At 39.7% G+C, this 26,139-nt stretch overlaps 1 protein-coding gene across 1 annotated transcript in view; it reads left to right on the top strand.

Moving 5' to 3' along the window:
• The window catches only part of COL11A2 (collagen type XI alpha 2 chain), a 484,735-nt gene that overhangs the window by 248,520 nt on the left and 210,076 nt on the right, over window positions 1-26,139 (top strand). The window contains exons 16-21 of the mRNA XM_044083566.1: window positions 2,717-2,773; window positions 3,532-3,585; window positions 20,983-21,036; window positions 22,149-22,150; window positions 22,709-22,760; window positions 23,618-23,671. Of these exons, the coding sequence (XP_043939501.1) occupies window positions 2,717-2,773; window positions 3,532-3,585; window positions 20,983-21,036; window positions 22,149-22,150; window positions 22,709-22,760; window positions 23,618-23,671 (273 nt within the window). The remainder of the gene's footprint in view (window positions 1-2,716; window positions 2,774-3,531; window positions 3,586-20,982; window positions 21,037-22,148; window positions 22,151-22,708; window positions 22,761-23,617; window positions 23,672-26,139) is intronic.

The following is a 26,139-nucleotide window of genomic DNA, read 5'->3' as shown; positions in this document are numbered from 1 at the left end:
CACACATATATATATATATATATGTATATATATATGTAAACATATCAATCACCATACCAAATTCTGAAAGCTACTTGCAACAGTCTGAACAGCTGAAGGCCTGTAAAGGTTCTTGTAACTTTTTATGCTGTAGTGGTGCTATAAAGAAGTAGGGAGGGTACTCAGTTGTGTTGTGCATCATGTTGTATTTTCGTGTTTTCTTGTTTACTAAGGAAAAAGCAGTATGAGTTTCTAATGGATGACCTGACGAATACATTACACAAATATGATGATATGAAGTAGAAGGGTTAATGAGACTGGAGATGGAGCATAAAGTAACAGGGTTGTGCCTTTCAGCCAGAATAAGGGAGCAGGAAGAGGAGTTATTGAGTCACTGTTATATCCAGGGAAAAGATGGGATGTGGATTTAAAAGAGGACAAAGTAAGGGGAACACACATATAGTACCTGAATGGTGAAAGAATCAAGTCCTCCTTAATAAAATGTTTTGGAAATGTTTAATAGGTCCTAGAATAACTTGCCAGAGGTGGTAGTGGGCTGTAGGATTAAGGGCATTTATGGACAAGTAGGAAAATGAGAAGGGGAGGGAAAGCTGTACAGTGTAGTTACAGCCATCTAGGCAGTCCTGGTATGCTCCCCATCACAAGTTCTAGACCCAGGCCTGCAAGTCTCAAGCACTGAAAAATGAAACTCAACTCAGACAAAACAGTGAATTCTGAAAGTGACTGGTATGATTTTAAAACATTTTTTGCAGGGGGACTTCACTTCCTGTTATGGGAGCCTATGCCCACTCCTGTTATTTACCTGTATTAAGTCTAAGATTAGTAAACCTTGGATTTTTTTTTGGGAGGGGGGGGTACTCCAAAGTACCACATCCTGTGAGTATATATTTCCTTAATCCACACTTCTAGTTCCATTATTCTGAAGATTGCAAGTTATGGTTCTCAGAACTTTATCAGACAAACCATTATTTCTTTTGGCTATCTGCATCTATATATTCATTAAAAAGAAAAAGAATGATGCACAGAACTCATAGCAAATGAAAGGAGGTTCATAAAACATGAAACAGTTCTCGTTTCCTTTGGGTGGTGTTATAAGTGCACAGAACTTCCCCAATCTACTGAAGTGGAGATAATTCAGTTGTCGGTATCGGGATTCAAATCTACATAGTGCAGCCATAAAGGAAAGCTACTGTTAGTGTAAATAAAGGTAATAGCCACTGGTCAGGTCATTGCAGAACATACTGATGCAGTAAAGGGACCAGTTGGTCTCTCAGTGGTAACAATGTCCAAGTTCGTTTTAGAAAGCAGAAAACAGAATTTGGCATAGCTTATGTCATTGTTTGTGCAGAACACATACATGAATAAATATATTCAGTGTCATCTTTGTTGAGTCCATTAGAAACACAAAGATCTTAGTTTTTTTTTGCAGCAGAAACAGGGCTACAAATGTTTTCTTTGTTTTAGGAATCATATCCCTCCCCCATCTCTGTGTCATGCCTTCTCTCTGGTTTCCTGTCCTGTCCTGTAACATTCATTCTAAGGACTTGATGGAGTTTATCCTTCACAAAAGTACTACATAACTATTAATTGCATTTAAATGATAAGTAATATACTGATGTTAAATTACTAGTATATTACACTAGTATTTCTTTACCCTGGGTATGCATAATACTGCAGAAAATAAAAGCAAATATCTTCAAACATATTTACCTACTACATGATACAAAAGTTTAAAAAAGGTTACTCCTTTTTGCTGTTAAAAGTTTTATCTTCATTTATTAGAGAAAACATATTTTGTTGAGCATGACATAACCTATGGGATACAGTTCTACAGATCCTGTTACATCATAAACTTGTATCATACAGTTTGTTAGGATGAGTATATCATAAATGTGTATCATACAGTTTGTCAGGATGAGTTTCACATTGTTTTTGTTGTTTTCCAGCAATAGATTTTAAACGTTTACATGCTCAATAATTTCCTTTTGTCATCCTTCCTGTAGTCTTTTCTGTTCATTGCTTCTTCATCTTCTTCCTTGTTTTATCAGATTTTAACTGTACTTTTCCTTTACCTTTATATCTCTAGTTTCTCTTTCATTCCCGTCTTTTTGTGTACCCATCCTTTTCTTTATGCCCTTTCCTTAATTTCTGTATCTCTACAACCTTCTTTGTGTATGCTGTTCACCCCCCAGTTATCACATTCTCTTCTTTACATGTTCTCTTTCCCTGTTTCTGTCATACTTGTGGATTCCTACCTCTGTCTCTGTCTTAATTTGTCCACTTTGATCCCCACATCAAGATGTTTACTGTCTGCTGTTGTATATAGTGCTCCTTTCTCCCATTTTGTATTTGCACTTCCTTACCTAGTATGTGCATGTGTATGTTGTGTGTGTGTGTGTGTGTGTGTGTGTGTGTCTGTGCTTGCGCATGTGGATGCCCACATGTTTGCATACTAGACGTGTTTCTCTTCCCTTATGTCTCTTATCACGCAGTAATGTTAATTAACTTCTCATACATTTAAACTGCAGTGTATTATATTTTTGGTTCTGTATGAGATGTGTATTTTGCCAGCTAGGAATTATTATAAAAACAAAGATAAAAATATTTCATCACTTGGCATTACCCATGCATTTATCTAAAAAAGAACATAGACTGAGATGCTGTTTTCCATACAAATCTCCACATTAACTGAATAACTGATTTTTTGTTGTTTCAGTTGGCCCTGCGGGGTGCTCAAGGCCCCATGGGATTTACTGGAAGATCAGGTGCCACGGTATGTACCACTGTTGTGTTGTTTTTTAACATGTAGAATGTTTGTCTTGACGTTGAATTATGCATGCAGGTAACTCTTTTTCATCAGGATGCCCAGTAGGGGGGCGGTAACATTTAACAAACTGATTCATGCTATGTGCAGACCACACTGTTTCATGCCTGGGCATGGATTTTCACAGTGTGAGCTTGATGTGTGGGAATTGTTGGATGGAATACAGTGAATCATCTTCCAGAGTGATGGCAGCTGGGGGCAGCTACCATGAAGTGTCCCTGGACAGAAACACTGATTGTTTGCCTGTTACCAAAGACTGATTCCATTCTTGATCATAATCAGGCTTTCTGCCTTTTCACACCAGCCACTTAAGGGTTTCAATTTGTTCATTTATTATTTGTGCCTGTGGATACTTGATAGAGTATAACTACTCTGGGACTACGGTAATGGATAGAAGAAAAGATTTGCTAATTTTTGCAGTTCCAAAAACCTTAGTATCTTATTATGTCACAAAAGTTGTAGATGATGAAGTGTTGTACATCACACTTCATAGATGAGCCAATGTATACCATACTTTACATGCTTTCAACTACACTGTCATATTTCTACAGAGTGCAGCTCCCTACAATACTTATTTGCTCCAGTTAAGATATGAACTTATGACTTTAGTATATAGTTCATGTTCTGTCTCATATATTAATGAAACTTGACACAGTGAAAGGTCACTGTTTTTCAATCTGTTAATGGAATTTTATTTTCTGTTCCAGGGTCCACCAGGCAGTCCGGGTCATAAGGGTGAACTTGGTGATGTTGGCCCTCAGGTACTGTTTCATTTATACACATTTTTTAGTCATCCTTTAACAGATCAGAATAGAAGCTGCACAGCTGCCCAACCTTTGATTGTCGCATACAGTTTTTCCAGTGTAGATGCCAGCTGCAGCTTAGCTTAAAACAAACTAGGTATGAGACATGTGGTTATGTTCACTAAGATAGAATATGCTGTAAAATCATCCATCTCTTAAAAGATTCTTAGGGATTCTTCCCTAGTAGTTATATTTTAAAGGGAATAATGATTTTAAGTTAGTCGTCAGACAGTTCTGGGCAGATTATCATATGAGCTCTAGCCAGAATTCAGAGGCACCAGTGAAATAATCAGTGTAAACCTTCTTGTTGTTAAACAGTACAGAAATGGGTTGTGTGATGATAAACACTACAGAAACGGGTCGTGTGATGATAAACAGTACAGAAATGAGTTGTGTGATGTTAAACAGTACAGAAATGGGTTGTGTGATGTTGAACAGTACAGAAATGGGTTGTGTGACGTTAAACAGTACAGAAATGGGTTGTGTGATGTTAAACAGTATGGAAATGGGTTGTGTGACGTTAAACAGTGCAGAAATTGGTTGTGCGATGTTGAACAGTACAGAAATGGGTTGTGTGATGTTAAACAGTACAGAAATGGGTTGTGTGATGTTAAACAGTATGGAAATGGGTTGTGTGACGTTAAACAGTGCAGAAATGGGTTGTGCGATGTTAAACAGTATGGAAATGGGTTGTGTGATGCTAAACAGTATGGAAATGGGTTGTGTGATGTTAAACAGTGCAGAAATGGGTTGTGTGACATTAAACAGTATGGAAATGGGTTGTGTGATGCTAAACAGTATGGAAATGGGTTGTGTGATGCTAAACAGTACAGAAATGGGTTGTGTGATGTTGAACAGTACAGAAATGGGTTGTGTGACATTAAACAGTACAGAAATGGGTTGTGTGATGTTAAACAGTATGGAAATGGGTTGTGTGACGTTAAACAGTGCAGAAATGGGTTGTGCTATGTTAAACAGTATGGAAATGGGTTATGTGACGCTAAACAGTACAGAAATGGGTTGTGTGATGTTGAACAGTACAGAAATGGGTTGTGTGATGTTAAACAGTACAGAAATGGGTTGTGTGATGTTAAACAGTATGGAAATGGGTTGTGTGACATTAAACAGTGCAGAAATGGGTTGTGCGATGTTAAACAGTATGGAAATGGGTTGTGTGACGCTAAACAGTACAGAAATGGGTTGTGTGATGTTGAACAGTACAGAAATGGGTTGTGTGACGCTAAACAGTACAGAAATGGGTTGTGTGATGTTGAACAGTACAGAAATGGGTTGTGTGACGTTAAACAGTATAGAAATGGGTTGTGTGATGTTAAACAGTATGGAAATGGGTTGTGTGACGTTAAACAGTGCAGAAATGGGTTGTGTGATGTTGAACAGTACAGAAATGGGTTGTGTGATGTTAAATAGTACAGAAATGGGTTGTGTGATGTTGAACAGTACAGAAATGGGTTGTGTGATGTTAAATAGTACAGAAATGGGTTGTGTGATGTTAAATAGTATGGAAATGGGTTGCGTGATGTTGAACAGTACAGAAATGGGTTGTGTGATGTTACACAGTATAGAAATGGGTTGTGTGATGTTACACAGTGCAGAAATGGGTTTGTGTGATGTTAAACAATACAGAAATGGGTTGTGTGATGTTAAACAGTGCTGAAATGGGTTGTGTGATGTTAAAAAGTGCAGAAATGGGTTGTGTGATGTTAAAAAGTGCAGAAATGGGTTGTGTGATGTTAAACAGTACATAAATGCATTGTGTAATGTTAAACAGTAAAGTAATGTGTAATACGTATAACAGGACTGGGTCTGCTGAGGCCCTATATGCAAGGCAGAGGTCTTCTGCCAGTAATCTGTATGATACAGTGAAGAAAAAACAAGACTTTCAGATGTCCCTCATAGCTTTTATGATTTAGGCCTTTGCTTTTTTGTTTTTTAGTGAGAAAGCATTATGATTGTTCCGGTTGTAACAAATGTTCAGACAAATACATACTGAAAGGGCCTTTATACTCAAAGATCAGCCTAATGAGTGCCAGTTACAGTGGGATTATTGCATCCATGGACTTTAAGATATAAGATGTGTAATGAAAAAAGACTTAGCAAGTAATACACCTGCTATTGATGCCAGGTAGATCAGAAGGTTCCTAGTCACATCCCACACCACGTTTGAATTCATTTTCCAGTATTAGTACAGTACTGCAGCATAAGTGGAGTGCTACATTCCTGATATGACATCATCTGGGTGAGATGTTAAACTGAGATTCCATCTTGCTAAATCTTAAGTATTCTTTACTCTTAGAATATTCTGCCAAGTATAGCCAAGCTTCTGGCCAGCATACCAAAGCCTTTAAATCTTCTGGGTGCCATACTTCAGAAATATGTCCTGTGTGCAAGGTGTAAGGTACATATGGGATGTAGGGGCAACTAATCCTCAGACCTTAAGTGTCCCAGAAGAACCAGAGCAATCCCAGAGGAAAACAATACATGTACATCCAGGAAGGGAAGAAGGCGAAGAAAAGAGTGACAGAAAGGCCCCTCGGCCCAAAGGAAAACAACAGAAAGTAATTGGGGGGGGGGGTACTCTTAACAGTGAGAAGTAAGACATCTACTGTTATGGTAAGATCTTACACAAATGTACTGTGACATTCCTTATCCCTGCTGTAGTATTCTTTACTCTTGGAAGAGTAAAAAAAACTACTGTAAAGTATGGGAGGAAGAAGCCACAGAAGAGCCTCCAATAACCCATGAAGGATGGCCTTTGTTGAAGGCATGAACACAAGACCAAATAGCAGCCTCCAAAGTGAATGTAGTATCCAGGCCTTGAAAAAAAGCATCAATGGAGACTACTGCCGTGGTAGAATGAGCACAAACAGAAGAAGAAGCTGCTTGCCATCAAAAGAATAGCAAAAAGAAATGACCCTAGAAATCCAGGAGGAGATGGTTTGCATGGATACAGTCAAACCCAATTTCCTGTCATGAAAGGAAACAAAAGCTGCTTAGATTTCCTGATATGTTTTGTCTTATCCAAGTAATGTCTAAGCTGTCTGTTTAAATCCAAGGTATAAAGAACCCTTTCACTAGGATCCTGTGGAGAAGGGAAAAAGAAGAAACATAAATTGACTGATTCAAGGTCAAATCATTAACCACCTTAGGCATAAAAGAATGATTAGTATGAAGAGATATCATGTTCCTGTGAAAAAACAAAAAAAGTGGAACCACCATAACTACTTCAAGTTCAGAAACCTTCTTGAGCAGAAGTAACAGTAACAAACAGTACTGTCTTCCAAATAAAATGTTGTAGGGAATAAGAAACTGCGGGCTTGAAAGATGACTGGATCATTTTCTCAATAGCAAAATTAAGGTCCCAAGAAAGAGGAATAGGCTTTCTTTGAGGATAAATATGAAGGACACCTTTCAAAAATTATTTGACTTCAAAACTAGAAGTCAAAGGTGGATTCAGAGGCAGACAAGTGGAAATGGCTAACAAATGGACTTTAACAGATGAATATGCTAACCCAGAATTGAGCAACTTACATAAATAAGAAAGGAACATATGAACCTCCCCATACACAAACACACACACACACACACACACACACACACACACACACACACACACACCCACACACACACACACACACACACACACACACACACACACACACACACAGAAAAACAGTCCAGGTCATGACTTCAGACACCAAATAGAAAAATCTATTCCATTTAGTCACATATGATTTTATAGAGGAAGGTATTCTGACCTGCAAAACCCAAAGCACATCCTCAGAAAACTGGTGCCTAAAAGGAATCAAAACCGTATCGCCCAAAGTGTCATTTGAAGGGTAGGCAAGTAAGGGTGAATGTGAGACCCGTTGTCTTGTGTGAGAAGATCCATCCTGTGAGGTAACTTGAGATGATTGCCCCTGGCCAGATGAAATAGAGGGGGGAAACAGTGCTATGTGGGCCAAAGGAAGTTACCAGAAAGATTTTGCGCCTGTCCCTCATGATCATATGCTGGACCTTTGGTAGTAGAGGCAGGGAATATAGACATACAGAAACATCCCTTTCCAAGAAAAAGCCAGAGGACTTGGCTCTCTTGAAGAGAACTGGGGAAATTGTCTGTTCAGAGGGGAGGCAAAAAGATCTACCTGAGGAGTACCCCACCAATGTACAATGTCCAGAAACACTTCCTTGTGAAGCATCCATTAGTTATGATTTGTCCTGGACTTGCTCAAAAAGTCTGCCACCAGACTGTGCTCTGAAGGAATGTAGACCACTTGAAGAACCAAGTGCTAGCGAGCTTCAAAATCCCAATCCTGAAGAGCCAACCTGTAAAGAAGGTAAGATTTTATGCCCCCTTGCTTGTTGATGTACCACATGACTGTGGTATTGTCTGTAAAAACCTTTAGAGGACCTGGAACCCAAGGGGAATGAAAAACTTGGAAAGCTAGAAGAAGAGCCCCCATCTCCCTGATGTTGAATGGTCTGCCAGTTGTTGATAGGATCAAAGACCATGGACTTTGAGGTTGTTGGAAAAGGCTCCTCAACCATGATCAGAGTCATCAGTGTACAGCTGCTGAGTAAGGAGAGGAACCTGAAAAGGCAGACATGGATTCAGGGAAATCTAACAAATTCACCCGTGGATCTTGAGCTTGAGACAAGGCAAAAGAGGAGCCAGATACTCCAGAGGGTGACAGCTCTGGAGCAAAACAATCTTGAGATACCATTCAAATTTCCTCATGTGGAGTTTAGCAAAGGGAACCATAGCAATGGTGAATACCATGTACCCCAGAGCTTGGAGAAATTCCCTTGCAAGAAGGACTGGAAGAGGAACAAGAGACTGGAAATAAGCAGTCAGAGAGGGCTTTGCGAGGCGGGAGACAAGTCAACACATTGGAATGGTCCGAATCCTGCAACTCAGGAACACTTGTTCCTGAGAGAGAGTCAAAACACACTTTTTGAGACTGAAATTAAAACCCAAACTGCACAGAAAAAGCATACTGAAGTACAGATCCTGAAGCAAGAGATGCTGAGGGGGGGCTTAAATCAAAAGGCCATCCAAATAAGTGAATATTTGAATTCCCTGAAGTCTGCAGAAGGCTACCACAGGGGCCAGACATTTAGTAAAGACCCTCAGAACTGCAGAAAGAGAAAAAGGTAAAGCACAGAACTGACAATGAGAGGAAACTTTCATGAAGAGAAGGTAAGTATGAATGTAGAGGTAAGCATCCTTCAAATCCAAGGACAGCAGAAAGGCTTGAGGGAGCAACAGAGGGAAAGGTGTCTAAAAAGACAACATCCTGAAAGAGGGAACCTTGAGAAAGCTGTTGAGAAAAGACATGTTTAGAATGAGCCTCCATGATCCCTCCTTCCTGGGAACCAGAAACATTCTGGAATAAAAACTTGTTCCTTGCTGAGACAAGGGTACAGGTTGGATGGTACCCAGTACCAGTAGATCCTGAAGAACTAAAGGAAAATGTGGGACCTGATAAGGAGGAGGCTGGGGAAGGCCCAAGAATAGAAGAAGAAACTTCCAGATCATAAAGTAACCATTTTAGACAATGGAAGGTATCCAGGTATCCCTGGTTATCTGGTACCAAACGGGAAAAGAAATTGTCAAATTAAGGGACATAGTAATCTGGCTGAGGGGTAGGAGTGACTGAATGCCAGAAAAAAGCAAATTTGTTATGGAAAAAAGGCTTTTCACCCTTACAAACCTGAGAATGCTTGTATGGAAAAACTCTCCTAGAAGCCCTCTTGCCCCTAGAAGGCTGTTTAGGCCACCTATGAACAAAGGAAGGTTTAGAAGGATAATTTCTCTGAAACTTAGGAAAAGCAGAGATAAAGATTTGCTTCAAATCCTGCATAACTTTACCCTTATCCTGAAATGACTCAAACAAGTCAGCTGCAGCAGTACCAAAGAGATTCTGGTTGTCTTAAGGAGGAATCCAATAATTTGGCCATGATGTCTTCAGGCAGAGCCTGAAGACTTAGCCAAGAATACCTCATTAAGACAATTCCAGATGCAGCTGCCCTAGAGGAGGTATCAGCATCATCATAACTACGTTTAATAGAATGACAAGCCAGCTGAAAAGCAGAACTCTAAACAGAAATGCAGAAGTCTTACCCTATGAATCCGGCATTTCAGCCAGAATGCCCCCCATTGCGGTTGGGAAAGAAGAGCCATGACATACTTAGTTGTACGGGTCTGGTAATTAATAACCCTGAAGGCTAAGGTAGCAGAGATATATATTTTTTACCATACCTGTCTGTAGTATGAATGTCCATATCAGAAGATAAAAGTTTAGTAGAAGACAGCAACTTGGATGGATTATCAGTGGCTACAGAAATAATAGAAAGGATGAGAAGAAGGGCTTTTAGTTAAAAACTGCTGAGCTTCCAGAATTTTATAGAACCTGTTCTGTTTCTTAGAGGCAGGGGGTTGAGAGTCAGGGGCCTGAGAAGCTGCAATGGAAGTATCCAGTAGGGCAGCTAACACTGGAAGGACTGCAGAAGGTTGAGTCATATCTATGTGCAAGAGTTCATAGCATGTTTTTTGAACATCTGAAATCTGGAAACAGTCCCACTTAGTGCCCGATCATACAAACCACTGTATCCCCAAAAGGCAGTTCTTCCAGAGGAGAGGCAGGAAAAAGTGAATCCTCTTCCTCAGCCCTCAGGGCACTGGGAGACTGAATGCAAAAGGTGTAAGCCAATGACTTCTCACCAGAGTCTTAACTCTTCATCAAAGGAATCAGAGTCCCTAGGAAGTTTAGAAAGAGTGGTAGACCAGGACAAAGAAGCACCTGAGTAAAATCCTGCCATTCTTGGTGGGGATCCACAGCCACAGGGGCTACATGCTTAGTTTTCTGCTTCTTTTTTAAAGGAACATCAGCTTTAACAAATCTAGGAAGTTCAGATCCCTGCCTAGATTTACTAAAGATATCAGACACCTGTTCCTTAACAAGTATTTGAGGAATCCCCCCAGACCCCTCCGAAATAATCATCTGTGGTTCCTCCGCCACATCTGCACCAAACATAGGCACAATCTCAATGGATGTTCAGGTAGATGGTTCCATGTCAACCTGGCTGGGTTGCTGCAGATGGAACTGACAGCTGCACCAGACAGTCCTCTTGTTCTTCATCCAACCATACTGAGTTGTCTTATGGATTCTGGACAGCAGTTGGATCAATTTGCACCTTTTTTGGCTTTCTTTTTAAGCAGTGGAAGAATGTTGAGGTGGGCAGATTCGGCCATGGTACCCTGAGCCAAACACTTCAACTGCTGGTGCTCCAAATAAATAGAAAGAGACAATAGATGACTGCAGAGTGTCTTATGGACAAACACATGACAAATGTCACACTGTGTATGGTCATGGGACACACCCAAATAAAAAATGCTCTTTTTGTATTTATCTTTATGGAGAATCTGACTGCCACACTCAAATTTTCCCTTCCTGAATCACCTGTAAACTAAGGTAATAGTTAGAAAAAAGAAAAAAACAAAATGGGGCACATCTTTAGAAGGCTCGGTAGTAGAACTAACTTGGTAAATGGCTTGTAGACTGAATTCAAACTTAGTGTTCGGACTTGAGGCAAAGAAATTCTGAGAATTAAGCACTTGTACATCACATATGTACACTTGCACATAGGACATATATGTGATATACGGTGCTCAGAAGATGTAAAGGTTTGGTATGCTGGCCGGACATTCAGCTATCCACAGCAAGATATCCTAAGAGTAAAGAATATTGTAGCAGTGATACGAAAGGACATTTTCACATCCACTAATTTTGCTGCTGATACCATTGATTTTCACCTTTAAGACTTTGTCTTTAAATATTTTTCAATGTTTTCTAGTTCTTACTTTTCTCTTTTAAAAGTTTGGCTGTCCTTTGCAAAATAGAATTAGTGTCTTCCCCTTCTTTGGAATTTACATATTTCTGAATCCACCCAGTCCTCCTCCTTTTTATAGTTATTAAAAATACTTATCTCTGTCTCCTTTCTTGCATTATCTACTACTTTTAACTTGACATATAGTTCTACTTTTTCTCTATGTGCATTGATAGTAACATCATCTATCATACCACCCTGTTTCAGTTCCCTTTTCATTATTCAGACAGTTGAACCAAACATGTAGCACCCTTCCACATTTCAGGATTTACTGAAACATTTTTTCTTATTGTGTCTCCTTTCCCAATAAATCTCACATTTTTTATATTATAGTTTGTTACTAAGTGTACTTCTTCCACACAAAAATACCAACATTAGGCTGCTGCCTCATAATAACAGTGCATTTGCTACTTTTAGTAGTTCATGCCTGTACGATTGTAAACGAGATGAAGCCCTGACCATGACCCAGGTGACCTGAGTTCAAATAGTAACTCTCATACTTGGAAGAACCAACCAGGGGGATTGTGGAAGTAGGTTGATGACACCAGCTCCATATATATATATATATATATATACATATATATATATATAGAGAGAGAGAGAGAGGTGGTTTCTAGTTCACATATAACCATGCAATCAAATGCTTGAACAGAAATGGTCAGGACTGGAGACATTGGGCTTCGTGACCCCAAGTTGGAGATGGCAGCCCTCATTAATGTGTGGGTGGTAGTAGGTACTTAAAGAGGGTGGGTGTAGAACAAACCTGTGGTGATACAGGTGCTCTGTCACTATCTGTATGATGTCCCTTTCACTCTGCTCTTACCCTCACATTAGCAACTCCCTAGTGGCAAAGAAACCAATTAGCTCAAGACCAGAGAAGGGATCTGATGGTTGGCAGGCACAAAAGTACAAAACACCTAGAAAAAATGTTAATAGAAGTAACAGTCAGAATGTCAACAAGATTTGCATTTTCCACATATAATTACCCATCCTCCATTTGATAGTTCTAAGCAATTCCACATGTTTAACAGCTCCTGTAACATATCACTATACTACTTAATTCCTCCATGTCATTTGCAGTCACTACATCATTTTTAGTTGTACAGACATGGTTTTCCTTCTTACTTACGACTAATAAAATGCAAACAAAGCAATTGATTTTTTGTTGTTTCAAAAGCATTCACAATTTTTTTTCTAAAGTCTAAACTATCTCAAAAGAAATGCTATAAATTATTTTTCTTTCCAGATGAATCCAGGCATGCATTTTTTGTGGCTATACTCTTAAAAGTTTGAGCTTGCTTATGAAAGAAAAGATAATAATAATTATTATATGCTAACCAACTAATCCACAGATTTTCTGTAGGGTATCACTTTGGATTCAGTAGAGATCTTTGGGCTTATAATGCCTTAACCTTCAATTTGTCTGTAAATTCCTCAGCAGAGTTATGTATAGATCACTACAAGCCACTAGACTTCTGTGAGGGGTAGGACATTAGAACTCAAATAGGCTCAGTGTTACACTCATAGAACAGAGGAGAAAAACTCCAACACACCAGGAAATGTGACAAGTTTGAATAAGCTGCTTCAAATAGAATTATTTCAAAGCATTGATAAATTCACTCTCAAAACAGAAAGTACAGTACAGCTATCATCCAATTCCATTCAAATTTCCTCAAGGCGAGAGAGGTTGTTGAGCAAACCTCTGACGAAGTCTGTGTAGCAGAAAGGATGAAACCGCTCAACAACTTGTATTATTATATTATTATGAAAAAGCACATTAAAGTGGATTATTTTAACTAAATTCCGGTGCCATTTTTCTGGATACAGTGAGATTCCTCTGCACATCTTCTTTCAGTTTTTTTGTTGCTTTTTGATTTGTAGCTACCATTTTTCTTTTTTCCTTGGTAAACCAAACTATTCATTTTCATCTACATATGATGTTCTTCGTGTTTCACTGTTGCAGTCATAACATTTGGGTTATCTGCTTACAGTAGCCCTCAGTTGGCCTGATTAACAAAGTCTTGGGTCCTGCGTCGGTTGCTGTCCCTTCTTCCATGACGTCAGGTCATCAGGGGTATAAAACATCCAGCTGACGCCATTACATCTGTCTTTCTTGCCATGTGGTGCCTGAAGCAGAAGCAGTTCGTAAGTGCCAGTCGGCCGACTCCTGAAATTTTTGTGTTCGAGTTTCAGAACAGAAGTCTTCAACTAAATGCTAAGTACCCCGTTGGGGAAACTTTTTCTTGCTCTAAACCGATGTCAGTAAAAGTAAATAATTGCATTACTTGTGGAAAGCAAATACCTCATAATGATTTTCATTCATACTGTATTCCTTTCTTAGGCCCTGACCACGACATACCTCGCTGTCAGTTTTGTGCCTTATTTAAACCACAAACTATCCGTCGTCAGTACATTTTCGCTTCTAAACATTTTGGTGCTCAGTTCAATTATCCTGATATGTCTTCGGTAAGCCATCCGACTACCGACATTCTGAAAAAACGCAAAGATAAAGACATAGACAGGCTGCCTAGGTCCAAAGCTGCCAATGACACTTCTCCTAAGCCAGTCGCCAGTTTGCCGGTACTCAGTGAGGCGCTTTTGCAGCCCCTGATACCCACTACTTCAGATTCGCAGGCCTCTACTGAGACCCATTTGGAGTCCGGTATGCCGCAAAATGCTTCAACTGTGGAACCTGTGGATGTATCTACCTTGGATGGGTCCGGAGCTGCTGTGCAGGCACCGGCTACTGAGGGTGTATTCAGGCCTACTGACTTGTGTATTAAACCGATGCCATCTTCTTCTTCAGGGCCTAAAATTCGAACCATGCCTAGAAAATTGATGCCCATACCGCATGGTCAGGCCTCTATGCCTAAAAAACAAATGATAAGAATGGCTGAAGACCTTATTACTTTAATCAGGGGAAGCCAGCCTTCCCCCTCTAAGAGACCTAGGACTGAGTTTGCTTATGATACTTCTGACCAGGATTCTGAATTTTCTGTTTCCTCTGATGACCAGGATTTACCCTTATCTACCTATGAGGATTCTGATGCTGAGGACTCTATTCCCTCTGCTCCTCCCCCAGAGGATTTCTCTTTTGGTGAAACCTTTCATACTCTCAGGGAGCATTTTTGTTGGGAAAGTCAGGATTTCTCTGATTCTAAAAAGAGGCTTAGGGATTCCTTACTCCTGCCCCAGCACAGGCCTTTAGCCATACCTCCTGTACTAGACATTGTTGATGATGCCTTTTCAGAATCTAGCTTGGCCCCTGACTCTTTACCTCCTGCTCCCAGAAAACCTGATAGATATTACAGGGTCCCTGACTCTCACAAGTTCCTTTTTTAAAAATTCTACTGCGGATTCTGAAACCATTTCACAGGGACACAAGGGCATTAAAGCTACTACTGCCAAAAATCGTACCCCCTCTGATAGAGACTCCAGGGCGCTGGATAGATGGTGTAAGAAGGTATACACTTCTGCTTCTTGGCCATTAGGGCCTTAACCTGCCAGTTTCATATGTTAAAGTATCAGCAGCATATTACTGGATTGCTTAAACAGAAAATGATGTTGATTCCTGATTGTGCTGAAAATAAGAATTTACTGTATTCAGCTGAACAAGTTGGAAAACATACTTTGCAATGGGGTTTTGATTCACTAGAGGCATCTTGCAGGGATGCTGTAACTGGGTCTGTACTTAGAAGGCATGCTTGGCTTAAGGAGCAATCCTTGCCGGATCATGTTAAACAAAATTACTGGATGTTCCCTTAAACCAGGACCGCCTGTTTGGCAACAAGGCAGAAGAAGTTCTTAAAAAGATGGAGGAAAAAGCTAAATCTATGCAAACTGTTAAAAGATTTTTTACAAGTACAACCTCCAAGGTTTAGTAGGCATTGGCCTTCCAAGAATTGGTCCTTTCCTGCCTCTTCCAGACCTTCTCAGACCAAACCTAGATCCAGCAGAGCTCCCAGGCTTCAGTCCCAGGGTACGCACAGGAATAAGCAGTGGGGGGCCTCCACTTCCAAATCTGGGAGTAATAAAACTCCCCCCATGGTAAACTGTCTCAATGACTTCTTTATAAAACTTCCAAGCACTTCTCAACTGGCTGCCCCTTTGGGGGGGAAAGATTATTCTTCATGCAAAGAACTGGGAACTCATTACCCAGGACAAATGGGTTTTAAATATAGTGTCCCAGGGATACAGATTTCACTTCCACATGTTACCAACACCAAGTGGGTGGCCAGATCTACCCCCAAACCAGTGGGCAGAGGCCCAAAAGCAAGTACTTTCTCTCTTAAGCATGGGGGCTATTCAACTGGTACCAGAGAAGAGGTAAAGGGACGAGGGTTCTACTCCAGACTTTTCCTGGTACCCAGAAAAGACAATTCATGGCGTCCTATCCTGGACCTGTCTATTCTAAACACCTTTTTGGTAATTCCAAAATTCAAGATGCTGACTCTTCACCAGTTGCTCCCTATTCTAGGCAAAGACGCCTGGTTGGCAACACTAGATTTAAAGGAAGCATACCTGCACATCCCAATCAGGGAATCTTGCAGAAGATACCTACTCTTCAAAGCAGGCTACACGCACTATCAGTTCTCTGCACTGCCCTTTGGCTTATCTACTGCGCCTAGGGTATTTACAAAGTGCCTAGCTCCAGTCATTGCATTTTGCAGGCAAAGAAATATTCAAATATACCCATAGTTGGACGATTGTCTAATTCAGGAAGAAAGCCAGGACATATTTTTGAATCATCTGGCCTTTGTACAAAGGGTGCTAACTTGTCTGGGGTACACCATAAACGAAAAGAAATCATACCTGGTACCCTGTCAACAAATTATATTCCTGGGAGCAAGCTTGAATACAACTTCCCAGATGGCTTTCCTCAAGCCAGAGAAACAAATTCATTTGACAACCTACTTCAAACAAGTGGCCACAAAAACCCTGCTACCTGCAAAGCAAATACTGCAAGCCTTGGGGTTCATGGCCTCCTGCATTCTTCTAATTCCATATGCAAGACTGCATATGAGAAAACTACAGTGGTATTTAAAAACCCTATGGTGTCAACATTCTCAGGATCTGGAAGCAATGGTTCCTATCATACCTTGCCTACGCCTAGAGTTCCTTTGGTGGGCAGAGGCCTGTCACCAGAACAAGGGACTACCATTCACACTACCCCCTGCCGCCCATACCCTAACAACAGACGCATCAGACTATGCATGCTCTGACAGCCTTCAAAGACCACATTCTTCCAGGACAATTAATGGTAAAGATGGACAACACCACTGTCATGTGGTACATAACCAAGCAGGGGGGTACACATTCTTACCCCCTCTGCAGACTAGCCATGGCATTGTGGAACACAGCCCTGAGATACCAAGTGCATCTACAAGCACAATTCCTGACAGGAAAATTAAATACACTGGCAGATGAACTAAGCAGAAACCTCATGGACCCACACAAGTGGAAACTGGAACCAAGGATTTGACAAGCAAATGGGGGAGCCTAGATATAGACCTGTTTGCCTCTCCCCAGAACTATCAGTTGGGCAAATTTTGCACAAGGACTCCCCACAAACAAGCTTGGAAAGTGGATGCTCTGTCCTTCAGCTGGAAAAATCTATCAGTGTATGCCTTTCCTCCTCTGCCTTTGCTCTGCAAAGTACTACTAAAGATCAAACAAGATAAACCAAGGACGATTTTGATTGCACCAGACTGGCCACGCCAACACTGGTACCCCCTCTTGGTGCATTGTGTCACTGTTGGCCCCATGGCACCTGCCTGAGACTCTTACCCTATTGTCTCAGCAAGAGAACCAGATTCTGCACCCTCGGCCTCAAACACTGAACCTAGCAGCCTGGCTAATTACCTAATCTCTCCTTTACCATCTCTCAGTAAACCAGTGATGAATATCATTTTAGAGGCAAGGAGGCCTAGTACTAGAAAATCTTATGCTGAAAAATGGAAAAGATTTTGTGCCTGGAACCAGTCACAAGGGATGAGCACAGCAGTGCCCAATTTACCTCAGATGTTACAATACTTAACTGAGATGCTTCAAAAGGGCCTGTTTTTCTCCTCCATCAAAATTCACACCTCAGCCATTTCAGCTCATTATAACACAGAACCTCCCCTCTTCTCTCACCCACTGCTCAAGCAGTTCCTCAGAGGGGCCAAAAATTTACGACCACCCAGGAGAGCTCCAACTCCAGCCTGGGACCTTAACTTTGTATTGGAGAAACTCACCCTTCCTCCTTTTGAGCCAGCTGCTACTGCAGAGTTAAAATTCCTTTCTTGGAAAACAGCTTTCCTTTTAGCAATCACTTCAGCAAGAAGGGTATCTGAATTACAGGCCCTTATGGCAGTGAAGCCTTTCATCATCATTCATGCAGACAGGGTGTCCCTCAGGACCAATCTCTCCTTCATGCCCAAGGTGGTATCCAGTGTGGCCCTTAATCAGTCCATTCATTTGCCAACCTTCTTTCCTAATCCACAGAACAAAGGGGAACAGATACTGCACTCCTTAGATGTGCACAGACAACTTAGATTCTTCTTGGACAGGACTAAACCTCAAAGGAAATTTGAACAACTGCTGGTGGCATTTGCTGCAGGGGCAGAGGGGAAGGCTATTTCAAAGCAAACCATTTCCAAATGGATAGGCCATTGAATTCATTTCTGCTACAAGCACCATGGAAAACCTATCCCACAGGGCATCAGACCACACTCAACCAGGGCTGCATCTACCTCTACAGCCTTTTTCAGAGGCGTCCCTACTAGGGACATCCTAGAAGCTGCTTCCTGGAATTCTGTACATACTTTCACCAAGCATTACCATCTGCCAATTTTCTCTAAATCCAGAGCTGGCTTTGCCACTACAGTCTTGCAGGGCCTTATAGCTGGTCCTAATGCTATCTAAATTCCTCCTCCCATCCTTAGCTTTGGGAATCTACCCAAATGTGATGACTGCAACAGTGAAACACGAAGAACTTGGTACAGTTGTGTACACTTATCATAAATGTAGATGTTTGAGTGTATTCACTGTTGCAGTCCTGGTTACCCTCCCTCCAGCCCCCTTACTTCTTTTGGCTATACCTCTACTCTCCTTTACTATGTTCAAAAGCTTTTTGGTGTATTTGCTTTTTTGTTGGAGGTATAACCTTGTATATTTATAGATTTAATTGCTTCCCATTAGGGGGGCACCTGACATCTGGGGCAAGAAAAACTGATGTAATGGCATCGGCTCATACCTCTCAACCTCTTAGAGCAAAAAATCTGGACAAAGTTAAAATGATGGGGAGACAAATATGGACAATTTTTAATTATTGCTCTTACAAATTTAGAAAGTTGATAGAATAATAGGTTTTGCATTAGCATGAATTTTCTGAAGGATATGGAGCCTTAAACTCAAATATTTGTTATTATTTAATGACTTCAATCCTCAGCTATTTGCCAGAAAGGTACAGATTTTAGAAGGAACACACCAGAAATATGACGCAAGAATCTGGACATTCTGCGAAAATCTGTACAGTTGAGAGGTCTGCATCGGCTGCATGTTTTATACCCCTGACAACCTGACATCATGGAAGATGAGACAGCAGCCGATGCAGGACCCAAGACTTTGTTAATCAGGCCGACTGAGGGCTACTGCAAGCAGATAACACAAATGTGATGACTGAAACAGTGATTATACTTGAACATCTACATAGGTTCATAGGTTCATAGGTTCATACTAGGCTATCTGCCCAAGGGCATTTATAAGCCTAGCCCCAGTTATATGTGGCTTCGCCAACCCCCCTTTTTATATTTATAAGCCTAGCCACTAGTTTGTGGCTTTTTCGCCACCCTTTTAGTTTAAAACTATGCCTATCATTTTGCTGTGCCTCTGTCAAGCAGTGACGCTGAAGTAATCCCTGGGGTATATCTGCAATCTCCCATCCATTGGTCAAGATTCCTCTTGAACAAGACCAGAGAGGTGCTCTGCCTCACATGTACCGGGATTTTGTTCCACAGCATAGGGAGTCTCTGGGTGATGAATCTCCTCCCAGCACGTCTCTTTATAATACCGTGTGGTCAAGGTTTAAGTCTCCCGCCCTTATGGTAAGTGTACACAACTGTACTTTGTTCTTATAACTACATTTTAATTATACAAACATTTCAAATAGCATCTTCTTTTCTGCCATTATGCAAACTCTGTTCCTTGCTAGAAAAAATGGTTAAGCTTATGTAAGTCACATTACTACCAAATACAGACTGAACATATAAACTGTAATTTCTAAAGTATATAAACTGGAAATTCTAAGAAAAAAACAAAAGTAGTTTTTCATAACATTTCTCATACAGAAGTGCAAATGTACAACAATGTGATCTGTGCATTTAACACAATTATATGAATTATACTGTGTCAGATCTTTTTTTTTTTTTTTCAAAAAAATAATTTCTTTAAAGAAAGAATGCACTGGGGAGCTGTAACAACTTCATATTCAAATGAGGGTGTCGGTGCTTTCACACTTCTGCCTCTAAATATAATCAGCTCAGTCACATATCAAACAAAATGCAGTGCTTAATTGCAGATAATCTCAGAAACAAGATCTGCTATAATAAAATATATATTTTAGCTTAAAGGCCTTGATCATGTTTAATTATCTCAAAGAGGTGTTTTGACAGTTGTGATTATTACTTTTACATCACTTACTTCAGCTGTTTAGTGCAGCTTCTGATAAGTTGTTTTGTTTGAATGTTTAGAAGACAGAAGCAAAAGTCACTTGTCTCCGGGCTGAACTTGTTAATGGTCCAGCGGGATCAATGCTCTGTACCAGTCAACAAATAAAAATAAAATACATGTCGTATTCATGCTGCCTTCAAGCCTGGTGTAAAACATAAAAATAAGTTGATGACACCACAAGGTGGTAGCATCTTAAAACTGGATTTAAGTTAATTTTTCAAATTGTTACATAATTTTCAGTTTCTGTACTAGATCATTAGTCAGGGGAAGTCTGCGGAAAATAACAGTCCTCCACACTCCTTCCAGATATACTTTTCATAAAAAATTAGAGTTTTGCCTAAACTGAGCAGTAAATAACATCATTTTATTGTAATGTTGATGTTTAGGCCACTGCAACCAATGTTCAGCTGCTAGTAATGTTTTAGTCAAACAGCAGTCATGTATGCTACTTGTGTATTGCTTTTTTTGTCTATAGTCTTTGACCTTGAGACAAAATAGAAAGTGGAGTACAGTGCATTTAGAAATAACTACTGTGTTTTAAAGATTTTAACATTGTAAAGTGTTAGTGACGAGTTAAAAATGTAAACTACTTTTGAAGATGACCTATAAATGCTTACTGCCTGTTTAAATAATTTGTTTGACTTTTTTGTTAGTGAATATTAAGCTCTGCATTACTGTGATGCAGTTTTGAACCCTGGCATTTGTTAGTTATTTTCTCATTTTGGTGACTTCTAGGGACCACGTGGACCTCAGGGTATGGCAGGCCCTCCGGGAAGAGCTGGGCGCAGGGTAAGAACTTCATTTTTTATCTTTTTCCCCCATCTTTTTTTATCAATTTCCCCTTCTTGGATAGTATTTATGAGCATATCTGTATTTATTGTGAAGTATCAGAGTGAATCAGCAAGAAATGCCACCCTTTTGTTTGTTTTAAATTAAAGTGCATTTCAAATTCCTACATTCATCCTGTGTACAATTTTGGCTGCTTGATGCATACAATTTTTTGTATTCAGTTTTGTAATAATTTTAAAAGGAATGGCTAAAGTTATTTATTATATCCTCCCATGTCTTCTTGCCATATCTTCTGCTATATATGTATGATTACATCATAATAGTTTGTTACTATATCTTAGTTTGGGAAATTCCACAGCATAGACACAGATCCATCTATCCTCAACCCCTTTTTGTCATTTTGCACATGGGGTTGGGGTGTCACTTCCGCAATGACTATCATCTCGAGCTAAGGTTTACATTGCTGGGTGACTAGTTCATCCACACCACTCACTTGCGCACACACTCTCACCTACAGCCAGTTTAGAGTGTCCAGTCCACCTACTGCATGTCTTTGGAATGTGTGAGGAAACCGGAGTACCCAGAGGAAACTGACCACAGGAAGGATATGCAGACTCTGCACAGAACGCAGGCCAGACAGGCATCAAATCGGAGAAACTCTTGCTGTGAGCAGCAACGCTAACCGATGCACCACCACAGGCAGCCTAATGTCACATTTTATTTCTTTAAGAGTGTGCATACCTCAGACCATTAATTGTTGAAGACTCCTAAGACTTTTGTCACGGTTGAAAAAACAAAACATTTAAATGCAGTATAGGCATGTTAACATATTTCAGGAAAGGATATTGCTGAAGTAGCAAACCATTGCGGGGTTTGCATTGTGGATATTTAAAGACATGGTTAAGTGAAATTTCTCAGAAAGAGAAGTTTCTAGATTGTTTCTTGTTGCTTTATTTTTAATAATTATGAAAATCAGTAAATCTGTGTTGCTGCATTTCTTTCTTCATCCAATCGTTGGGGGAGGGGGTACAATGTACGTAGTGGAACTAGGAGTGATTTAACGTGTTATCTCAGACAACCTGCCATGAGAGAATGAGGCCTGCACATTTAAGGGGTGGTTTATTGCAGAGACTAGAAAAACTTACCATGAGATTCCTCTATGAACTCACTGAGTTAATAACATATTGTGTGAACCTGAGCAAACCACAGGACATCACAGTGGATGCTTTTCATGTTGATCACTGCTGCAGTAGCCAAAGATATATGGGTTATATCCTGCATATGAATATAATCCTAATAGCTTAGGCTACTGCAGCATTGATGATTCGGGCATCTACTGCTATGGTACGTTTACTTATACAACTGTACTTTCAGCCTCTTCCACATTGTATGTCATTAGGCAAACTGTGAGAGTGATTAGAAATTATTAGTGCTGTCTTCTTTCTCTTGCTGGTGTCATTCTTTTGTAATTTGATTGTTTACATTTATTTAAACAAAAAACTACTACAAACAGATCTTAAGTGGGGAAAATTACAATTCTAATTTAAAATGATAGTTTCCCCTACTACCAAGGTGTATATGTATTAAACTTAGAAGCAGTGATTCATCACTGCATTTCTAGGTAAGGTGTGGATCGTTTCTGCTGGTTTGATATGAGTGCTTCTTGTTTCAGGGCCGCTGGAGCCGATGGAGCTCGGGGACTTCCGGGAGAGTCTGGAGTTAAGGTAAGCTCAGATTTAGATAATGTAGAAGTAATGGGGGAAAAGCCGAAAGACACAAACAAGAGAAGTGATGGGGGGGATTCTTTCCATTTTGTTATAGCTACTTAGGTAGCAGGTGCAAACTGTAGTTGAGTCCATAACATTATGAAAGCAGGCAGTCACCATTCATGAGGTAACGTAATACAACACTGTGGCGAAAAAAGGAGTGCTCTGTTTATATTGTTGAATGCAGACTTATACACCAGTATTTATTGTGGTGAATACAACCTCTTAATGTTTCCTGTTTTTAGTCTTTTAACCTAGAATTTAGAGTATTAGTTTTATGCTTTACTACTAATATAATTCAGATATAGAGCAAAATTGTTTTGTGCCCAAAAAGGAGATTTCATATTCACAGTGCAAAATCATTTTCTCTCAAGACCTAACTAACCATGTTCATTTTTTTTTGAGAAATGACTGAAAACAAATATGCAGGTTATTTTAATCATAACTGTTAAAAATGACTGTAGTTGTAAGGATCCACAGAATTTTGGCAAAGCAGACTTGCAACTTGGATTATTCCCCTTACTGAATCCAGCCAATTAATTATTTGTAACTGCTACTTCCCAGCATTTACTATTTGTAAATGACAAGCATTTCATTAATGTATTATTGCTCTGTCAGCATATGTCCACATGTCCGTACTTATAATGAAATAATCATGTTGCTGTCTTCCGGGAGTGTCAAAACATTATAGTTTTACTTCCCAGTATTTATTTTTTTTTTTTGGTTAATCATTGAAACTTTTTACGAGGTGCCTGCTTATTTATTTATTTATTTATTTATTTATTTATTTATGTGTTTATTTTTACTTTCTTAAGGGTGAACGGGGCTTTGACGGACTACCTGGATTACCTGGAGAGAAAGGAAATCGGGTAAGTAGTTGTTCAGAAATTATATTTTATTATGAACTATAAAGAAAGGAATTTTATGTCAATTCTGTTGCCTCTCATTCTCTCATCCAGACTTTATCTTTGTGTGTTTGTTTCCTAAACTGTTTTATTGTTTGGTTTTACTTTTTGTTCATCTACTACGTTATATATCATGGCATGACTTTATTTTCTGTCATTCTGCCTCTTGTCTCTCTTCTGATTCTGTTTGGTATTAATGAGTGTCAGACGACAGAGTGAAATTACGATACAGCCCAGCAGCTAGTTTGTTACATCCTCCTACAGCCCTGCTGAACTACTTTTAATTTTTAGCCGTAGCTTGACCTTTATTCTTCTTTCACTTGTACTTCTTTCATTCCATATTTATTTTATTTTATTTTCGCTTTCTTGACTAGGTGAGTGAACTGGTCCGTGGGCCCTTTTCAGCCATGCCCTGGTGCAGTTGCACATTTTTTTTACAGAGACAGCAGTTAAATGAATTTCACATAGATAATTGTAAAATTATTGTGACAGAGCTAGTTTGTCTCATGATAATACAGGTTCACAGTAAAAGTATTGTCTTACAGAGTTGCAGAGACTGAATGTTTTCATGTAAGATACGTTGATAATACTTCATAGGAGTAATGAAGTTGTACATACTTGTTCATGACATGTTTTATATACACAGTTATTGATAGTTTCATTCTAATGCATATAGTAGGCTAGTCGTATTATAATACAATACTATCTTGATATTCTAGTGGAAACTGGATACTGTTTGGTAGTTTCTGAAATAAGAGTTGGGTAAGAACTAAGAAGATGGAAAGCCTGACAATTGTAAAGAAGCTGAGATGAGGAGGAGTATGACTCTTGTAGGGAGGGAAAGGTGATGAGAGTGTCTTTATCTGTCTTCAACATTCCCTAGGTGCCATTTAGAGTCGGTTTATTTAGATGTTAACTATAACTTCCTATTTGTATGTATGCATTTACAAAGACTGGCCAATCATCTGAGTATGTCTGTATGTGTCAAATGCAGTGATGAGTTGCTGATGTATGGAGACAGCTATTTCCTGTGCCAAGAATGCAGGGTTTGCATCATTTCACCTTCATTTACCTAGTGTGACATTGAGTGAATCCTGTAACCAAACAATGTTTGGAGCAATTGGAAGTCTAGGCTAGGCTCCTTAATAGTCTCCAGGACTGCATGCCTAGTAACTATGAACCTTTTACTTATCATTTAGTTCAGCAGGTTAATGTTAAGGTTTCCTATGGCAAGGGCGCAGGTTTGAAGCCTTTGTCTCCCCATTCATGTAAAGCTGAGCTATTCCCTAAGCCTGTTCAAATACAATTTGGAACAATGGATGGGAAATCGTAAATACACCCATGGCTTGTCACCTGTGTCCCTTATGGACATGGGCAGCTTGTAGATGCCCTATGGCACAGGCATATGCTAAGGCCATTCTAGTCAATTGGCATTGATAAACTGGAAATTTGTAGTATGAATGGTTAGGCTTAAAAAGATCTAGGGCCTTTAGCCTTGAAACCTTGTATGATCCTATGAGGAGACTAATGCCTGTGGACAAGAAGTGAAGGCTTACTAGAATTAGTCCCATTTTATGTCATTCTTTACTTTTTCTTAGCATTATTACAGCATAAATCAGCAGTTTCCATAATGGGTTCTACAACAGCAAATTATATTTCACTGAGTAATAGGACCTTGTCTGAGTGACTGCGGTAGAGCAAGGCTGGTAATCACCACAATAATATTATTAGAAATCATAAAAAATGTAAGAGGGGCTCATTTGTAGGAAACAGTACATCCTGTACCACTATCTTCTGACATATACCACTAACCCCAACACCACCGTAACTCACAGGAAGCAACACATTTGCTGCTCTGGTAATCTTACTTTTGAAACTGCTGTTTTCACGTAGTTCACCTCAAAGAGATCGCTACAGCCATTTTTTACAGTGATATACTAAGCAGCTAGCAGTTATCCCATGCGGTCCTAACTGGTAAGGTTTCATCTGAGTCAGATCCATCATTCATTCTGCCCTTCTTCTCTTGGAATGTGATATGGATTGATGAACCCATTTACATTTCTGCAAAGCTGTTGAAAGAGATGTTTTCCCAAAGTACAGGAAAAATATCTCATTCCTTCCAACATTGTTACAAACTAGAGACTTTCTCTCTCCAAGATACAGCCCACCTACCCAGTTAACAACTGTAAAATAAATGTGAAATAACAGTCCCAAATGTAAGTCCCAACAGGTTAGGTGAGTAGATAAATGCAAGAATATCCCTCCAAACCAGAGGGATATTTTTGCAACTATAAAATAAAACAGAAATAAACAAAATATAATAATCTTGTAGTTATATATAAACTAACAAAATTGTGAAAGTTGTTGGAAGCTTCACCTAAAAATAGAAATGAAATGTAAAGGTTTGCTAAAGGAAGCATGCGATTCTTTTG

This window comes from Protopterus annectens, chromosome 9.part0, assembly GCF_019279795.1.
Source record: "Protopterus annectens isolate FY-2018-M chromosome 9.part0, PAN1.0, whole genome shotgun sequence".
NCBI lineage: Eukaryota > Metazoa > Chordata > Ceratodontiformes > Protopteridae > Protopterus > Protopterus annectens.
The sequence above is the reverse complement of the archived record's forward strand: the minus strand, read 5'-3'. Positions and strand labels throughout refer to the sequence as shown.